The 20,869-nt window shown below is 41.4% G+C and overlaps 1 protein-coding gene across 4 annotated transcripts in view; it reads right to left on the reverse strand.

Annotated features, from left to right (window-relative positions):
• Window positions 1-20,869, reverse strand: part of vti1a (vesicle transport through interaction with t-SNAREs 1A) — a 115,936-nt gene that overhangs the window by 40,587 nt on the left and 54,480 nt on the right. For all 4 annotated transcript variants that reach the window (XM_085762267.1, XM_085762266.1, XM_085762268.1 and 1 more), the window contains one exon: window positions 1,784-1,854. In XM_085762267.1, the coding sequence (XP_085618393.1) occupies window positions 1,784-1,854 (71 nt within the window). The remainder of the gene's footprint in view (window positions 1-1,783; window positions 1,855-20,869) is intronic.

Consider the following 20,869-nt stretch of genomic DNA (forward strand, 5'->3'; position numbering starts at 1 on the left):
ATCGCCTTACTGTATATGAATAATCAGTGATCACAAAGGACTAAACTTTAATTGCCATAAGTAAATAGTAGGGCGTTTTCCTAACAGTTGGCATTAAAGTTACAGCTTGTTGCAGCCAGTCTTCTCAGTTGGAGAGGACTGGCTAAGCAGCATGCTAGCAGCTATGTTTCAGTGTGAGGTCCCGTAATATTATCTAATACATGGGCATTTGTGGCTTCAGACGGGTGATCACAAAATACAAAGATTATGGGAAACAGAGAGAAGCCGTGTTCCACTGATCATGAGAGAGGGGAGTGGACAAATTTAGGAATCTAAGAGTTTGAATTAGTCATTTAAGGGAAAGAATAATTCATTTGGAGGAACAGATTAATAATTTGCGTACACAAATTGCACATTTTGTCTCCTGAAATGAGTAATTGCTGCCCTCAAATCAATAATTTTATACACTTGAATTATTTATTCAAACATATAAATTACTAATTTTTAAGGAACGAGTATTAAAACGCTCTCCCCTGCTACCTGTCGCGATGAGCCAGCCTGGAGAGTGCTTAAATCATTCTGGGCTTCAGAGTTGGGAGTACACTGCTTTGACCTAGTGTTGAAACCTTCCATTGACTTCTATTTGTACCATAAAAGCTAAACAAAAGGCCACACCTCCTGCTGAGCATAGGGGTTTGGGTTTGTGTGTGTGAGTGTGTGTGTGTGCCTTTGTGTGTGCATTTCTATGTTCATGCTTTGCCATTTATGCTAAAACTATTACTCCTTTTGCTCCCATTTCTTTAATGCAAAAGAGCTGCTAACCAGCCCTCCTACCCCGTGTCTTTACATCTTTGCTTCTTTCTACTTTACTTTTGCTCCACAAACTGCCTTTAAAGGCCTCTGTGTCTGTGTGTGTGCGCACATGTCCGTGTGTCTGTGTGAGTGTGTGTGTGTGTGTGTGTGTGTGTTAGGGGGAGATGAGCAAAAAAGACTCATGGGCAGAAGGGAGAGAGAGAGAGAGAAAGCAAAAGAAAGAGAGCAGGTACTCTCAGTAGACACCGTGGACCGTTTTGAAAGGAGATGTTTGATTTCCTTTGAAATCGCCTGTGCGAGGCCCACTGCCATGTTGTGATCTTTAAACATTCTGCATTGAGGGGGCCGACAGGGCTGGGCCCCCTTCCTGTGTTTGGTCTTTTCTGTCTCTGCCTACCTGTCTGTTTGGCTGGCTGGATGTAAGGAGGGGCAGTGCTAAGGATTGGCGGGTGGAGTGAGGGGTGGGCGGGTGGGCTGTGGGGTGTGGGGGCTCTCTGAGGGAAAGTGAGAAGGAGAGAAGGAAACCAGAGAGGAGCGCTGAGAGGTAAAGGAGGACAGGTGAGGAAGGATGGCAGCCAGCAAAGTTATTAACCCCATTCAGGTGAGGAGGGGGAAATCCTGGAGCAATGTCTGCAGGTACCAATAATATGTAACCACGACGAGTGTTGTACTTATTCAATCTGTGATTAAGAATATCTACTTAATTACAATGCAGTGCTTTCGCTATTAATAAATAAGCACATTCAGTTCCTTGTCAACACAGTTCTGCTGACATTTTATGTGAAGTGTAATTCTACCCACGACCGTGTGCGTCCCAGTTTTGTGAGTGTAGACTTGCATTTGTGTGTTTACTTAGCAAACCATGCAGAAAGTGTTGAATGCTGTCAATGTTGTTAACCAGTTGTAACACCTTTATAGTCTCACAAACACTTGTTAAAATAGACAGATGAGTGTGTGTGCGTGTGCGCAGGTGGCATGTGTGTGTACTCACCCTTTCTCTGGCTCTCTGGATCTTCTCACGGTCAGTGTGCAGGTTGGAAAGAATCTCCTGACCCACTTGTTCTGCAAGACAAGAAGACGCAGTGTGAGGAAGGGGATATCTCAAGCAGAATTTAGAGGAAATCAATGGAAGTAACCTTGAAACAAATGATCACGAAGATGACACATTATATTTAAACATTTGCAAACATTTAAAAGTCACATCTATATTGCTTGAACACCACACGTTACATTATCATCCATCTTTCTGTCTCTTTCCTTTATGTCTCACCATCATGACTACTGTGGAAATGATGTGATATTTTTCACCTGTTTGTCTTTCCCTGAGCATTTTTTTAATAGAAAGAGCAAATATTCTGAATTCAGCCATTGTGCAATATTGTGTACAGTAACTGTGCAGTGCACAGAGACAACACTGTCTGGAGGGAGCTTCAGGCGGGCACACAGTGGAATATTGTTGCTATGGGAAGTGTTTTTTAAACCGTCTTGAAAAGCTGCAGTAAACACACATGAAGTTCTAGACAACAATACCCCAGCATCCAGTCTGCCAGTGGGGTCCACTCAGCCAATGCAATATTCATTAAGCCATTCTTCTTTAAATGCCTCTCGTCAGTTGTGGATGTAAACACATTAACACACAGTTATAAAACATCCCTGACAAGGCACCTGACAAGCTCGTCAGTGGTCACTGTCATTTTCCTGTCCCTTGGGTTGAGAATGGGAAAAGGAACCAAAAAAAGAGAGATAAACTAAATAAGCCCCCCCCCACCCTCTCAAAAAAAATAATAATACACTGCTGCCATCAATGTAACCACACTGCTAAAGCATTAGCGTTTAAAAATGAGGGAGGCAGAGGATGAATCAGGAAAAAAAGGAAAAGAAGTGAAGAATCTTTGCATGGATCAAAGACAGGCTTTCAAGCGCACCAAACAAATCCGGAATAAACAACGCAGTTGCTGACTGTATTACACTACACAGGTGCCGCACACCAAAGAGCCCACGTGCTGAGCGCCTGTTTGGGGGGAGCAGTGTAAAAATGGGCTACATCTGGCAGCTAAACAAGAGAAGAGAGAGCGAGAGAAATAGAGAGAAAGATAGAGAGAGAGAGAGACAGAGAAAGGGGATCAGGGAGAAGTAGAAAAAAGAGAAAGCACTGTCAAATGAACGACATTCGTCTCCCACTCATCCCATCCCTTTTACCCCCCTACACTGTAACTGACTCAAATGTGTCTCTTCCTGCCTTCATTAATTTCTAATCTGGGACGAGACAGATTGAAGGATACCCAGATTAAACAGTGCAGTCAGACAGTCACATGTGACAAATAGGGCAGATTAAAAGACTGAGTGCAGGTATTAATAACCATAAAAATACAAGCCCTCCCCCGTCCCCATTGGAGAAGAACAAGGGATAAACAGAGAGGGAGTTGTAGCGGAAATCTTCTGTTAAAGAGACAAATAAGCACATCTATCCATCTCTGTCAGGGTTGTGGCTTTTTTTCCCAAATAAATGACTGTGACAAGGAGTGTAGCAGTGGAAGCAGTTTTCTTTTCTTTTGGCAAGTGCATTATTGGAAAGGTTTGCAAAGTGTAAAAGATGGATGATGCAGTAGAAGAAAAGCCCTCCAAACTATTTAAGTCTAAGTACTGAGCAATCATTGACGTATTATGTTGTAGGGGGGGTGTTTCAACATAATCTTGATTTCATGAGCGTTTTGGTAACAAAAACAGGAACAAGGAGGAGAAATTATGAAAAGCCTTTACAATAAGCTACATTTCAATGGAAAATAATGGAGAGTCAGTGGATTCAGGTTTCTGCCTATTGTAGGGCACCGCAGAGGGCACGGTGCTGGTGAATGATGTGAAACCAAACTTTTCAATAGCACCCAAAAAATACTACATGTCCATCACTCCATGCTGTGTACTATTGTACGGACTGTCCAAGTGCAAATGGTTGCCCTTGACAGATTTTATAACTGCTGAAGAAATACTTTGAGTAGTTTTTTTTTAGTTTTTTTATCATAACTGTAAGACTACATCCTTTTTTAAGATTTGCAAGAGGAGTGCTACAATACACTTCTTTATCTTAGAAGGAGACCTTTCCACACTCTTTACAGAAAGGGGCAGATTCACCATATAGCAGAAACAACAGGAACGTGCCACTACCAACATGAAGAGCCACTTCTACTGTAGCTATTAAAATTAAATTACAGGTTAATGGAAGAAAAACAAATCAAGTGGCCCCGAGGACACTAATACTGACATCTTAGTGTATATGTGGATATCCACGTTGAGAGGAAAGTAAAATTATTTGCAGTCGATGGAATATTCTCATGAGCTGGCCGACTACAGAAAGTTTCACCATAGCTTGTTAAGAGAAACATTTTCCTTGGCCGTGTGGCCACAGAGGTCTCTCCTCACCTCTCAACATCTCTCATCGTCCCTCTCTGGGTTTCCCCTTAAACAGTCAGCCATTAGAGGTGTACATAACTCCCCAGGGAATGTATGATGTTTATTGTCTTTATCATGCATCTTCGCTTCCATTACTCATTCTCTGGCATGTATCTACGTTTCCATTCATCTTATTTAAGTCCTGCTGTCCAGTGGTCTGTGTAAAACTTCATTACCGGGGGAAGAGGACTTGTTGGGGCAACACATGATAAAAAATACAGAGTTAAAAACAAAAACGTAAAGTAGAGGAAAAATGAAAGGCTCCACAAGGAAAAAACTATGTAACATGCTTTTCTGCAGCATGTTTGATGCAGACGAGCCACAGTACAACTGTCAATAACTGTTTAAAAATACAGTGTACTGGTCTCCTTCTGGGAATGTTTGGTAATCACTGCCCTTTTATTGCATGTTGGCTTGTAAGACGCTGACTTTGGCAATGTTACATATAACATATTCAGGTTTCTACAATATTCTTAACTGCGCAAAATAAAAAAAATACAGAATTTATGACCAAGACAAAAATATGGGATATTAAACATACATAGTTGATAAAAACAATGCAGGAGAGGAGAACACATTTACTGTGTAAGTCACTGACTTGTTGCTCGTTAGTGTGTAAAATATTCCCCTCCTGTTTAAACAGCTATTAACAATTTAAATAACCCTGGCCCAGAGGCCTTGCTCTGACTCACTTGTTAAAGATCCCCATCCCCAAAGGTCCATTTAACAAGCCCATTATTCCATTACATTACACTCACATCAGCACCAGAGAGCCTTAATTTAACTCATTCCTCTAATGTAACTGTAGAAAAGAATTAGTATAGAAAAATTGAAGGTACAAATTAAAAGGGGAAATAATGTTTGGATGAGGAATTCTTTCCTTAAAATCCATGGTTACAACATAAAAGCAGCACAGTCCAGATCTTTTTTTTTTTTTTTTTTTTAGCTCAGCTCAACACGTCACAGTTTTGTTAATAATGATAAGCTAGTCGGAAAACATATTTACTGCACAATTAACTTTACTGGTATGTGAAGTAATGTAATCTGTGATGCTGGAACACACACACCATAACATGAGCCAAACAGAGATACGAACAGAGTAATGAAACATTGCTGTACGCTTTGACTCTTAAATATACAGTATATCTCACAGCTACAACAATTACTTGATCAACAGGAATATAAATTGTAAATAATTCTGATTATAAATCAAACATTTCATTTATTTTTCCAGTCTTAGTATTCATTTTAGGCATAATTAAGCAAATATGAGCAAATTTAATGACACAATTTTAAGGAAATCGTCATATTTAAGGCTGTGATAATTAATAACAAAAATAGTTGTCCAGATGAATAGTAAAATAATCCACGGCTGCAGCCCTCACTTATTTTCTCCACTAAAAAAAACAATTGTTTAATTTCTTTTATTATACTGTCTAAAATGTAAATATCGTGAAGTGTTCACTTCCACATACTGTATATGGTCCAATCCAAACCTGTCCATCCTTCAACTGTGTCCAGTGTGTGGATCCATTTAATTGGAGGTATCATCTATTTTACAGGAGCTGTTTCAGAGCAGTTACACAGTGTCTCAGAGCCCCTGTCTGTCTTTCTTTCTTTCTGTGTTGCGTTTCTTGCCTTGCTCCCTCTGTCCCCAGAGCTGAAAGGGTACAAGACCTGACAGTGGTGTGCTCTGAGGCTCAGCACAGCTCCTTTTCATTAAGCAGTTGAGACCACTTTTTGAAGGTTACCACACACACTTATATCTGGACACAAGCCACACACTCCAACAAACGGGGTAAGGAAGCCCATGGGAGGGTTGAGGGGAAGTGAGGAGGATCTAGATAAATGTTAGACCATACATTTTCTCAGTCTCTAAAGCTTTCACCATCACACGCACACACATACACACACATATATACACGTACACAGTGTACCAGTCAACTTATATACCTGTGACTCGCAGGTGAATAAAGTTACTCCGTCTTTGTACACTTCCAGAGAAGATTTTTTTTTTAAGGACTTCAAGTCTACAGCTGCCTGGTGACACACTTTCATCACCTCCATCAAAGTTGTACCCACACTGGGATGTATTTGTAATGCTGAGCCCACAGGCCATGAGGCTAGCGCATTCGCACTGAGCTATAGCTCAAAATAAAGAGGTGCCAACTGCTGGGTCACAGGGGGGGCATCTAGCATCTGGGGACACCGTGATGCTATGACAGCTTACTTATGATAATAACAACAAACAGTAACTGTGACTTCACAGGGTGGGTAATGAAGGGTTTAAAAGAGAGCGAGTATGATTTTAAAACTGGGAATTTTTCATTCTTCCCTTTGAGTTTCGCATCGATTCAGCAGCACACTGTATTGGCAGTGTACCCTTCAGAGTACGAGAGGAACTGGCCTGTTCTTTTAAGAGTCTAAGCACTTAAAAGGCCCCAAACAAGTAATATTCTGGGCAGGGTGAAGCTGGGCCATCCCAGTCCACCCTGACTTAGCCCGTGCACCGGCCCTTCCCCTTGCATGAGTGTGAGTGGTGGTGGGCAGTCAGGGTGGATTTCTGGGGCCTTTCTTCACTCCGCCAGGCTCTGTTTTATTCATCGCCTGCGCCCTGACCCCGCAGAGCTCCTGTTCTGACAAATCACTTCTGATTAAGACAGATCTCTGTTAGTCAGCCACTCAACTTGGCCTATTCATCATTCCACAGAAAATATTCCTCTCTCCTCCCCCATCCCTCCTCCTCCCGGCTCGTTTGCCTGTCCGTCAGACCGAAGCAAGGCGCAAAAGAAATTTCCGCTGCTGTTTTAAATGGCTGATTATAGACAATTGGTGGATGGAGAGACGTAAGAGCGTCTTATGGGTGATAAGACGCAAGTTTAATGGGTATAAATGACCAGGCCTGTAGGAGACCAGCTGGTAATAGAACCATTTGTTTAAAGCTGAACCAGCGTGGAGAGAACTGAAAGCTGTATTTTCCCTCTATTTGAGCTCCCCCTCCCCTTTTCCCTTCACCTCAGCCTCAAAGTCAAATTCTCAGATCACCAGATTTACATTTTCTTTTAAACAGCAGAGTCCCCTTCACCCTTATTCAATGAGAATTGATGAGGCTCGGAAAGGAATAGCTTGTTTTACATTTATGAAATAAGCCACGTCCCTGTGGACACAGCTGCAGATACTCTGCCACTCATACGTTACATTGTTTTCCATGGGTTAGTAACAATGAAAACAGAATATTTACTGTAAGTGTACCACTACCAACACAGTCAGATGTCTAAGAGCATTCATATGCAAAGTTTTGTCCTAATAAACAACCGCTAAAAATTTCTAACAAACCAGATTAAATTAACCTGAACGACAACCCTGCTGGTGGCAGAGGGCTGGGAAGCAGGAGGGGTGAGGAGAGAATGAGGGTTCCTACAAGCAAATTGCCTGGACTTAATCAACCAGTCTTACTGAACCATCCAAATGAAAACTAATGGACTTGGGTGCTGGCTGTGATTGCCCCACAAGCAACAATGTGTGGGCAGGAGCATTGCTTTCTGAGGTCTTCAATTAAAAAACGGGGAATTTCTACAGACCGCTGGTCAGCCTACACACCTATTCTACGTGTATCCCGATTGGTCAATTGTGAAGCTGAAAGAGAGCGGACTTATTAATTCCATTTCCAGTGCTGGGAAAATGATTTTTTATGTGTTGATTAAACTTGGTCAAAGTCGTAAAAAATGTATGAAGTGTAGAATTAAAACTCATATTCGAATGAGCTAATTTGCGTATGCATTATTCATAATGCTGACATTTGTGTCACACAATTGTGGTGGCCACATTGCAACTAATATATAAAAAAGTACATGAATAAAAATTTTAAAAAAGAAACAAATATAACAAACACTAGTACATCAAACTTTATTCAACAAGTCTGCCTAAATAATTAGGGTTTAAGTGCTTTACTCTGCAACTTAAGTAATTTGATTTTATTAACAACTGAGTGGCCGTATAAAGGATGCAGTGCCGCAGCATATGAACATTGTAAAAACATAATGACCATATCTACACCGAAGGTCAAAGTTAAATACAAAAAGCACAAAAGACTCCAGCACAGGAATAATTAAATAGAAGCACATTCTGTTTAACATGGAAGACAAACACACTGAGTAGATTTCAACTCTGTGAATCATGCCAAAATTAGGGAGAAAACAACATGTCAGTTGGTCCTAATCAAACAAAACATCTGATTTAACAACCCCTGGTGGAACTGACTGAGGAGAAAACTTTGCCAGTTTGTCGAAAACGGACTCAGGGAGGGATATATGGAGGAGGAGGGAAGAAGAAAGAGAAAACTTGACGTTGCTCTGGTTCGTTTTCAACAGTTTAGGAGCGTTAATCATCACATTACTGTTGATTAAAGGCTTTTACGTCTCTAATCAGAAAGTTGACAGGCAGATCAAAGAGCAAAACACAAATTTCTTGCCTTTTAATTATCTGTACAACACCACACCTCGGGCAGCTCTTCCCTGCCTATCTCCTCAAACTCAGCGAAAGACTGCGAAAGGAGATCTAACACTCTACAACAGTTCATTATCCAATAAAATGGGAGATGGGGGAGAGAAAACACACACGCCGACACACACAGTCTCATGCACACACACAGGCACACAAAGCTTTAAGGCTTTATGATTATTGAAGACCTGGGGGAGGCCTGCAGTCTTCTTCATTAACATGTCCCGAATTGGAACATCTTAATTATGTTTGTCAAAATCGGACTTGGCGTCAAGCTCATTTGCATGTTTTGACAACGCCAGTTGGGAGCCTCCACTCTATTTTTCCCTCCGAATGCTAGGAGAGCTGGAGCATTTAACACTTTTCAACACCTACTGATAATAGGTTCGTGTTGCTAAATGAATGAAATAAGTTGTTAAATGTGATTTGTTAGATTCGCCCACCCAGCCCCACTGTTTGAGAGTTAAAGTTAGAACGGCTGCAAACACAGTCAAGTAGACACAAAGGAGCCTCGACTGTCTTGATCAAGGCTTGATCACCACTCCCGTTCAAACTGATGGGGATGTGACGCCTTCTGCAGCGTGACTGTTCCTGCCCAGCTGTTACCTGTCAAGTGATTTGGACATGAAAAGTCCAACCTGTTTTGGGGGAAAAAGGAAAAAAAAAAAAAATTCGGCATCGGGTTCTCAAAAGTTCTACATGTACCTTAGTTCATTCAGCGCTAGAACAGATTGCTACCTGATTCATGATCACATCCTATTTGAATAAAAGCGAGCTATACATCACTCTCTCCCTTCCCCCCATTAACGGCTCCCTAAATGAATCCTCGTTACGTCAATGATATGTAAAACAAGCATGGTCGAAAACAAACAAACAATCTGTGGGGACACAGGTCTGTCGGCGGCAATTTAGAAATGGAGAAAAAGGAGGGCATGAAAGCGAGACATCAAACATTAGCCTGAATGGAAGGCGCAAGCCATTAGAAGTCGTTGCACTGACAGGATCTGACAGTTGGAAACACTTAAAGATTATTTTCTTCAAACTTGGAATTCATTAATACTCATGAGCTGAGGAAGGGCTCCCAAAACACAGCCCAAAAAAAAAACAGAGAGGGCTGGGTTGAAGCTATAGCTGTCGAGTGATGGGTTTGCACCGAGGAGGCTATAGTTTGCTCTCTGTGAATGAAGCTCATTTTCTTCATACCAATTAGCAGTGTGACAACATTTTTGACCCAACATACGAGGTACAAGTGTAAAGGACATTTTGGCTGAATCCTGTGTGGTTTCAAATGATAGATTTATACTGGAGAAATCTTTAAAATCTGTCTGATCACTCTAAATAGACTTGAATTGATGCCACAACCTCAGGTGTCAAGGCATTATAATGGAGAGCAAGCACAACTGATAGGAATGATGACTACAGCTGCACATTAAAGGCTGGGATAGTAAAAGATATAATTTCCCTTTTAAGTTATAGGAAGAAAGGCTTGTTACACTTCCCTATGTATGCATGACAATAAAATATTCCACTTATATTTGTCACACGCTGAAGCACTGCATATAAAATACTTCTTTCTTGTATTGTTGTACAATGTTAACATCTCCTGTCTGTATTGGTGGCATACATTAAATAGTTTTAGCCTTTCACTCAAACAGGCACAGTTGCCCTCTTATGTGCAGACGATACATCAAATTCTCTTCAGCGAATCTAAGGTGCTCTGACAATTTCATTGGAGGAAGCAACAGTGCAGCCTGTTAACAGAACACTGCGTCATTGTGGTTGCTCTGACAGACAGCACAAACACAAGTTTGTGTTGTACTTTGGAGTAATACCACCGCACTTCCCTGCTCTGGTAAAAGGAAAATAATACCGCTATTATAGGGGGAATACGAGGCACAGAGGGGACTCACAAAAGAGAGACACATCATGCGCGTCACTTAACAATGACTGGGGCCACTGAGTTGAAGGCAGATTATTGTCAGCTGCCACTGTGAATACACATAACATGGCACGACATGTGAGGGCATGTCAAAGCTCTTGTGTACAGTGTACATTGTTTAGTTGTGCTAACTTTCCATTGTTCCTGGACAACATCTCGTCGTTTACAAGTGCAGCAATTTTGACAAATTCTATACTTCAGCCATTTCAATGACAGACTAATCTTGGAAAGTTATTGGAAATTTACAAGTGCAATATTTAACTTGGGATATAAAAGTGCAGTACATTTGATAGGACCTCAGTGATTGCTGAGGAGGATAACAGTAGAACACCGTGATGATGGCTGGAGTGGACACAAGCACAAATAACAATTACTATGATGGTTTTTATTTGACATTTTACACTAAAAACTGCAAACCTTGAAACCCAGAAGCTTACACAAACAAAACTACTATACGTCAGGCTCAACTGTCCAGCAGACAGAGGGAAAAACACATGTGTTGACTTCCTGAATTTGTCTGTTCACTGACATAAATGTAGTATAACACTGTGCATCACTGCTGAGGTGACAAGGTGTCTCCTTTTCCTCATCATTAACCAAAACAGACCTAAGTGAATACCCAACACACCTGCCACCATCTTCCACCCTAATGAAGCATATCTAAGTTTTAAGACATGGCAGAACTAATTTAATCTACCTTCTAAGGGGCCGTAGCACCATCAAATTAATTATTCATAAAGGACATGATATTATAACTCAACTGTCAACTAAGGAGCTGGTCCTTTCTTTTTTTTTTAACTCCCCCTTCCTGTCGCTCTCTTTTGTCTTGGAGTCTCTTTCTTTTAAAGAAAGTCCTTCGCCTTTAATCTATAACTAAGTAATACACGCTGTCATTAGCTGCTGAACAAAATAATTTTCCTTCTTTTTGTTTTTTTTGAAGTTTGTCAATGAAGGTGACAATAGGGTAGGGGAGAGTTTCTGCGATTGGCACGGCTCCCTGTGGGTTTTACGGTGCACTGATGGGGCCAGATTCACCGCGGAGAATAAAGAAAGACACAAAGAGAGAGTCATCAAGTCTGTAATAACACAACCTTAGATACCTTTTATTTCCCCCTCATGAATAATGTATGCCATCTGCCCAGGCAAATCTTGCCATAATGTTGCTTAGACAGGTTGGCCACCAGGGGGTGGGACACAATTTCTTTACACACAGTGGTTCTTTTAGCCAGGTGTCATTTTCTCTTCAGGGGTAGGATGATGGTATGCGACCCTGTCATGACTGACAGCAACAGCAGCGGCGTGGCATTGCTACAACACCCTATAGTGAGAAACTAATACTAATATGCTGATTCCTCATATAAGTATGTGGATCCTCTGTGCGAATCAGCATGACGTCCACACAGCCCAGGCAACCAAAAGGAAAAATAACCAGCAACAATTCTAGCGCTGTCATTTGTGTCTATTGTGACAGAGTATCTATGTGATGTGTGAGTACAAACTTTGAACACAAGGTGCCACATGATCAAGCAATTGCCACAGAACACTTGTATAAACATAAAGTATTTCCACCTCCGCGCCATAAACACCCACTCAGGTATAGAGACACATCACACGACAGTAACTTGGCAACTGGTCAAAGAGTAGATATCTTTTTAAGAATATTAAGCAGAAGGGAAACAGTTACTGGATCTTTACGTTGTATTCAATGGCAACATTTTTGCATAGTGCTAGCAGAGGCGGCTAACAACTACTGAACAGTTGTTCTGTCCTTCAGGAATATACAAGTCTATAGACATTTCAAGGAGCATGTTACAGCCAAGGCTCTATAATGTCCATTGGTATGGCTCATGTATGCAAGGATGGATTTCAGTTATGTATACATACTGTCCAGTGTGAACTGAACTGTGTAACATTCAATTCAACCATAGGGAGCCAATGAAGAGCCCGGGTCTGGCAAGAGTCCAACTTCAATCAACAACATAAAGTTGCATGTAGCTCATTTTAACCACTAGAGGGCATGAAGAAAATGACAGCTCTAATGTACGTAGTTGCTTTGTTGGGTATAAGGTTAGAGTGGAAATCCAACAGACACAGATCAACATCATTGTCCAATAAATTTAAGATGGTCCACAAACTTCCAGTTTATTTAGCTTCATCTTTCCTCTCCTTTATCTAGGGTGAAGCCTCGCTACACGCGACGGTACCGCGGAAAGCCATGTAGCTCATATTAGGATTACATTGGGTCGCGCCGCAAAGTATCGCCTTTGCGGCCCTATACTGCACAGCATCACTAAATTTCCTCCAGCTTTTTCTCATGGCTCATTCACGTGAAAGAAAACACCTGACCTGACATCATAATAAACCACCCAGCATCCAGCTTAGAGCTACATTGCCACCAACAAGACTTCAGTGTGGTAAATTGTATCACTGGATTTGTCTTTTCCGCAGTCGTAACTCGTTGCAGACTCTGATCGCGCACGCGATTAGTGCAGGAGGAGCGGCACGCACAGAGGAGGGAGGGAGAGACAGCAACGGCAGCTTGACTGACACATCACGATCCAATCATCGAGAATGTCGTGTTCAACATGATTGTTTTTTCCAAGCTTGTTTGTTCCACAGACGACTGACTTTTTACATTTTTGTGAAAAAGCATTAAAGTACTTGGTTGCAATCAGGGTGAGGAGAGGATTTCAAGTAATTCAGTAGAAAATGCCACAGTATAAGATCCCCAACCCGACCTTTAATGCAAAAATAAAGCAAGGTAACAATGTTATGTTTATGAAGGTTCATGCTATTCTTGTGCTTGTAATGCATGAAGAACCAAAGCAATGAACGCACAAATATGAAGAGGAAGAAAACTCTAAGATAGTAAGGATTTAAAATAATTTTCAAAAAAATAAGTTTCTTGTGGTAGGAAATAGATTCAACATTTTTCAGACCCCAAGAATACATATAATGAATTTAGGAGAGAACACAGACATTGATATTTTTCCTAAATTAAAAGAACACTAGAACACTTTTGGAACTAGGAATGTTTCCTTTTCTGTGCACTGATAACTACAGTATATGGTCTTATGATTTTGTTAGTCCACATAGGAATATTTATGACATCCACTGGAAACTAGCACAATCTTGACTGCTCTAATTTAAGGTTATCTCTTATGTGGAACACATTTAATATGAAGAATAGAGGTAGAGCCAAGCATACTTACATGTATTCTAATACAACAACTTTTCTTTGACAACTTCAACAACAGCAAGAAAGTTAAAATGAACAGGAGACTAAAATGCAAGTACTCTGAATGTGTGTCCTTTGAGTTATGAAATATATTCCATGGCAGCCAAGTGTTTTTATTGTGTAAAACTCCCATCTCAGGTCGTCAATGGCCAGCAATCATAAGGTTAAGTGGAGAAAAGAGTGAAGAGTAAAAGCAGCCATGAAAAAAAATACTAAATAGAATAGTAAGGATTTTTCAAGTGACCAGCATCTTGAAATATAATGAATAACTATCAAGTATAAGTGGATTTTTTCATGCACAGGAAAGATTGTGTGGGTTTGTCAATGATACAATAAGTATAAAAGACTAAATCAGTTGGTGCTAAAAACTCCAGCAAGCGCGATTTGCATGGGAGATAGACTATGGTACAGTGCAGCCATTAGAATTGCAATATGAGCTATGACAGTGGGCAGCCTTTGCATGCTCCATCCCCTGATTGTAATTGAGGCCGACGCGTGACAGCCCCCCATGTGCCCCCTCTGCTGTGGCCCTGGAGCATAGGGCGTGCTGACAGAAGAGGAATCGGAGACGGTGGCACAGGGTCCTGGCCTGGCACGGCCATGGCACGGTACCCTTAGGGGCACTGACCCTCCCCCTCTCAACCCGCCGCAACTTTTGCTGTCTCACCTCTGTCACCAGGCATCTCGGAGGCTAACGAGAGGGCACCCGAGACTGCTTAACAATTCTACCACATCCGATGGCTGGTATGCAAGCCGCTCTTTTTTCCTCTCTTCCGTCGCTGTTCCTCTCCCCCTGCTCTGAGACCTTTAGTGAAATAAGTGTCAGCCTGAGGAGACAGGCACTCATCAACACTCTATACCTGGGAGGTATATTAATGCTGTGATGGTTTCCTGGAGGAGGGAAGAAAAAAAAAAAGCTTTGTCCTCATAGAGAGAGATAAAGGACGAAGGCTTGGACAACTTTTGAGGATGTTAACTTTGGCAGTGTTTATGTGGATATAATGTGAAAGGTGTAAAAGCGCAAGGTAGAGGCACAGACAGAAAATGATCTCATGTATTGCAGTATCCCCAAAGACAGCTGATTCTTGGCCATGTGTTTCTACAGTAAAAGAAGCTATATTTACCTAAAGTTTCTCTTGATCAATAACTGAGATGGATAGGAATAACATGATGTTGGAGGGAGAGCATGGGAGTTTCAGGGAGAGAACAAGTGTGAGAGAAAAAAAAACAAGAAAATATGCTAGATTCTCTGCAAAGATCCTCCCCACCAGGATCCCAGTTACAAATGAAACTGCACTTCCACAACAAGTGGAGCTAGAAGCCTACAGGGGCATTCTGGTATCCAGTCGGAGATACATAATTAAAGGAACACGGAGAGGGAGCATGTTATTACCAATGTTTTCATTAGGCCAAGTTAACACACTGGTCTCCCCCAAGACCGACAGACAACAGACAAGGAAGTGGATGGAATGGGATGCTGCCTATTGGGGTCTAAAACTCTGTTCAAGAACTGCTCACATTAGTGCTGGTTCTGCATCTTCCCATCCTGGTCATACCGCTCTCTATAAAAACATTTAATTTTGACATCAGAAATATGAAAAAGATTGTACAGGCCGGCTTTTTTCATGATATTTTCACTCTTTTCCCCAACATCCAGGCTTAAATTAGCCAGGATTTTTAAGATCAGGGACTGTTTTTTAGGCTATGAAAAATGGATTAAATGAAGAGGAAGTCTGGCCTAATGAGCTCCCTGGGCTACGGAGCAGCAGGGACCATGAGGGGAAAGAAGGGAGACGAGGCAAGCCTTTGAGGAAGAGGGGGCCGCAGCCATGCCCAAAGTGTGCCAGCTTCTCCTCACTTTAGCGCCAATGGCACAGACGGCACCTGGGCGAGGCTTGGCTATCCTCGTCTTGTGCCAAAGGAGAAGGGAGGCAGAACAGCAAGTTTGTGTTGAACCTGAAAAAGTTCCACTGGCCATCTCTGAGGTGCTTTTTACATTTGTATTTTGACTTTTGTGCTGATCGTTCAGTCTTTAAGTGGGTAAACGAAAAAAAAAAAAGAGGTTCTTTACTGTGTCAGCCTATATATTTCTTTTCACTGGCAACACGAGTAGGGGGGCAGAAAAATAAAAAATATTTGACATTGCACTTTGACTGAAACTGGCTCAACAGTGAAGTGAGTCCACTGAGGCAAACACAACATGAACCTGTTAGGAACAGAGCGGCGCAGAGGACTCACCGACTTTTGTAGGTTTTCAGGATTATTTTTCTGATTGAATTTTTCAGATATTTCATTGTAAGTTATATTTTGTGGTATGTGGTATTTAGGTAACATTACAGTCAGAAGTCATCTTCAGTGCAGATACAATTACCGTTGGAATTTTATTCTTAACTTCAGCCAGAATATGTCTTAAACTGAGATAAACGTTAAGACACCCTGACTACAGATTCAAGTTCCAGTTAGATCTCATGACGAGTAAGGCTACTTTGTGGATTTTATTGGCAATACAAATGTTTAATTAATGGGATTAATACAAACTAATTTTTCATTGATTTTATTTCTTTAGTTTAGACGTTGTACTTTTCTACTTTTGTGTAAATCTCCTTTCTTTTATTGGGTATTTTTAAACACTGTTCCATAAACAGTAATTAAACAGTAGCAACACTTCGTAATATAACATGTAGGAAAATACAAAGTTTTTTTTTTCCTACATGTTATATTACATTGATTGTCAGAGGTGATCAATTTGAAAGGGATGAATAAACCTCTTTAAATCAACATTATTGTAGAGTTGTATTGATCACAGTGTGTTGTACTGACGTTTATGACACTGTCTGGCAAAATGTGCAAAAAAAAAAAAAGATAGATGTTTTGTCTCCTATTCTGACAAGATCTTGCAAGTTATGGAATGTGCAACGCTGGGAGCAAAGTTGATGAATAGGATGTGACAAGTTAGTGTCATCTTGTGGCATAATCTAAGACAAGGACAATTATTTTCATATAGTCTCTAATCTAAAGAAATCTAATCTCAATTTTTACACAATTGTTTGACAGTAATATGCCACAGGGTTTCTTCACATAATATTCTAATACGAGACAAAGGTCATGGGACTGTTAAAAAAGAAAAAGTTTAGATATAAAAGCTGTATAATTACTTGATGTTCACACTCATCATGCTCAACTTTTTCATCCTTTTATACACCTCATATTGGCTAATTTACTCCTGCAAAGACACAAGACAGCTACACCAGACGGCCTGCCAATGACCATGGGACGGACATGGACGGGTTGAGTCTTTACGGCCAAGGAATGTCAACAACTGTCCACAGCCACAGAGAGAAGGAGGTGGAGTTTATGGACAGGCAGAAGAAAAGGAGGAAGCTGCAAGGGATTACTCTGGCAGGTATAGTGGCTCTTGGATGCCCGCCAAAATAAAGAAAAGAGGGGAAGAGAAAACAAGATAAGGTGAGGAGACGAAGATCCTTCACTCAACTTAAAGAAATACAGGTCAAGAAGGAACACTGAGAAAGACACAGAGACCTCGGAGAACAACAGCTATGGTAGAGGACAGGAAGGAAGGAAGGAAGGAGGGGGGGGTAGCTGGCACATTCTTCAGCTACTTTTCCTGACAGCGATTAGAACCTGTCAGAGCCTCTCAACCTGCCACTCCTCTGCACTCATAGGAGGCCTGTCATTACAAATAGCCCAGATTAAAATACCACGCTCGAGGGACACAGGCCTTGACCCCCACCTACCCCACATTGCCAAATGTCTACCCACGCAGTCGCCCACCCTGACAAGTGGGAGGGAGGAGGTACAGACCGAGCTATAGGCTGCCAATGGTGAAAGAGCGGACGGGCCATAAAGGTTGGAGTTGTTAAAAAAACAGCTGGAAGTGTAATGGGATGTTTGTTTGGCAACAGATAAGCATCAATAAAATAATTATAGCAAGTTGAAAAATGACATCCAGATGAAACCGACGTCTCAAATCCTGCTCTGACACCTGGTCTGTCCGTTCATTCTTGGTATTAAGCTTAGAGTCTCCCACAACACTAATTTGTTTGCAGCGTTTACACATTTGAATTTCTGTGAGGTTGACTACAAAAAACAGTAGCACAGGGAAAAAAATCAAGACTGCAAAGCTCTTGATTTATGTGAAGTGCTGGACATTTCTTTCACACTTGTCCTGCTTCTGAGATGTACAGCAGTGCAGTTTAATTAGGCTAATGGTGACAAAGCACTGAGAAATACTATAGGTTTTCAGCTCAAGCCTTCTGTACACATCGACTTGTATTTCTGTAAGAGTCAGACATATGCAAACAGAGAATAATGAGTCCAACGTGTCCTGACTCTATCTTACGCCAACGTGAATCGTCTGTCCTGACACTGAAAAATGACCTATCTCAGCGAGATTTGGAGGGGGAGTCGGTGTGTGTGACAGCCACCAGCACTGTGCTGACAGCCCAATAGAGTAGACGGGGAAGGCATCATTAGGATCACACACACAAATATACAAATACACACATCAACGCACAAATATTTATGTACAGAAAACTCACATAAACTCCATCAGACGCGAGAAAATGTGTGCATGCCTGCTTGCACAGAAAAAAAAAGAAAGGAAGAAAGAAAACGTCTCTTGACTGATATTCTCTACCTCAAACAGAGCATGACGTTGTGGCCGCTGTCATGTCACAGTGGCAAGCACACTGTGGCAGAGCCAGGCAAGGCTAAACAACCAAAACAGACAGGAAGAACAGATTATGTGACACACCACATCTTAGTTATACATAGCCTTAATACCAGTATAAACACATGGCTGAGCGCAACTCCACGGGGCATGACATAATACAATACACACATCACTGTCATAAAATGCGATTAAAATAGATTAGCCTGAAATTACCTGACAGTCTTGCGAGCTATCAACATCCATATGGTGTCATAAAACAAAGCACCTGCAGTGGGTTAGAAACCAATTGAAATCAGTGTGGATACCTTTGGTGGTTCTAACAAAAGACAGAAACGAGAAATTAACCCACAGGGACTGATGTCAAATACATCAAATCAAATCTTGACCTACAACTTTTCTTTTATTTTCAACTAAAAAAAGCTGTAAAATAATCTTTGATGCACGGACAGCGTGAGAGACGACTGGCCTGACAACAGCATTAGCTAACCATCATGAATTTAAATGAGCAAAACTTGGGGAGTTGACAGGCTACTTTTGCTCATGAGCCTGTCTCCTGAGAGGAGATGACAACTGAATGATGTGTAATTAGGCCCATTGCTTGTTTAATTGTACAAACAAGGACTGAGGAAAACAAACAACAGGGATGAAAGCAAACCTACGACAAAACTTTTACATAAATCCCTCTACAAGAAGAAAAAAAAATCAGTGATAAGAGAAATTTCCTCCTCGGCCAACCGGTAATATTTATGGATTGGTCAAAGCTCAACTGCTGCTCAACGAAACCTTTTCAGTCATTTCTCTTTAACACCTATTTAGTTAGAAATGTTTGACTGTCTATAATAGTTTTCTGGGGATGTGGTATGTGTTTTCTTTCTTGCCAGAAACAGTGAGAGGCTTGAATTTTTTTGTATGAGCTTTTTATTTTTTATTTTTGAGAAACAGCTCGAGTTCCTATTCTGTTGGCTTGGACTGTATTCCTCTCATTACAGAAGAGGAAGCGAGGGGCAAACAGAGGAAAGCAAGGATACAAGGAGGTGACAGAGAAAGACAGAGATCTCCAGTGACATGTTGAGACATAAACAGCTGATAGTTATCTGTGCACCCAGCCCAGGTTGTGTTGCTGTGAGTGAGGCTTACAGGCTTACAGTGATGTCTGGGATAGGAGGGGAGGAAAAAACGGAGACATTTTATGACAGACAACCTTCACACCACTGCAGAGCTGTCAAGTGGCCACAGATAAGGAATGGGCCATTTTGATTGCTGACTTTTAGCAATGCTAAGTAGAAAACATGCAGCATACTTTACTTTTTTCCAAGGAAATGTCAGGTATAGTAAGTATACATACATGTTTATGGTTGACAAGAACTATTAAATTGCTTTAAGCATTTGCTGGGGAGTTGTTTTCCTAAGACACTGACAGTGTCCCCAAAAGACCCAAAGAGTAGAGTTACTACGTCCAAATAATGTAGCATGACTTGAGCAGAGCTGTGCCTCAGTTTGCAAGTCAGATTACCTCGACTGTCTATCGTACATCGAATTTTCACGAAGAGGTGGGAACAACGCAACACATCCTACATCCTCTTTACTCCACTCAGGTCAGTCTCTTCAAAAAATGTTGGAGAAAAAAAACCCCTCACCTAATTAAAATAACAAACAAAAACCCTAGTGCCAGCTGCACAGTATTCATACAGTATATCATACCTAGATCGTACAAGCATATAATGTATAATGTATAGCCCGCTTGCCCACCACATGTGAAAAATATGTACATATTCCAAAACAATGAGGTGGTACACAAGTGCAAGTGGCAAGAGGGAGAGGAAAGGAGTGTGTGTTTGTGTGTGTGTGTGTGTGTTGGGGTGTGTGTGTGTGTGTGTGTGTGTGTGTGTGGGGGGGGGGTTCTATATGTGTGCAGACAAACTCCTGATAGTGACCCTGTACCTCATCTCCAGGGCATAAATAAACATGTGTGTGAGCGAGCCTGTGGATTATAATCAGAGAGAAAAGGGAATCAAATTTATTCTGCAGCTGTCATTAATATTTCAGGGCTGTTACTGTAGCCCATGTGAAAGAGCATGAATGATTAATTTAGACATCACCTCTGTCACAATCCCTTACCAGGCCTGGCCCATGATCCACCTTTGAGAATAGTAAACAAAAGGTGCGGGCTCTCCCTCGTTTTTGTTGTGGTCTGGTTTTGGGCTGTTCTTGTCTGGAAGGTAGGAGTCGGATGGGGTGGGGGGGGTAAGGTTCTGCATGG

Source organism: Trachurus japonicus, chromosome 19, assembly GCF_045865225.1.
Source record: "Trachurus japonicus isolate A0001 chromosome 19, Traja_1.0".
In the NCBI taxonomy this organism is placed as follows: Eukaryota; Metazoa; Chordata; class Actinopteri; order Carangiformes; family Carangidae; genus Trachurus; species Trachurus japonicus.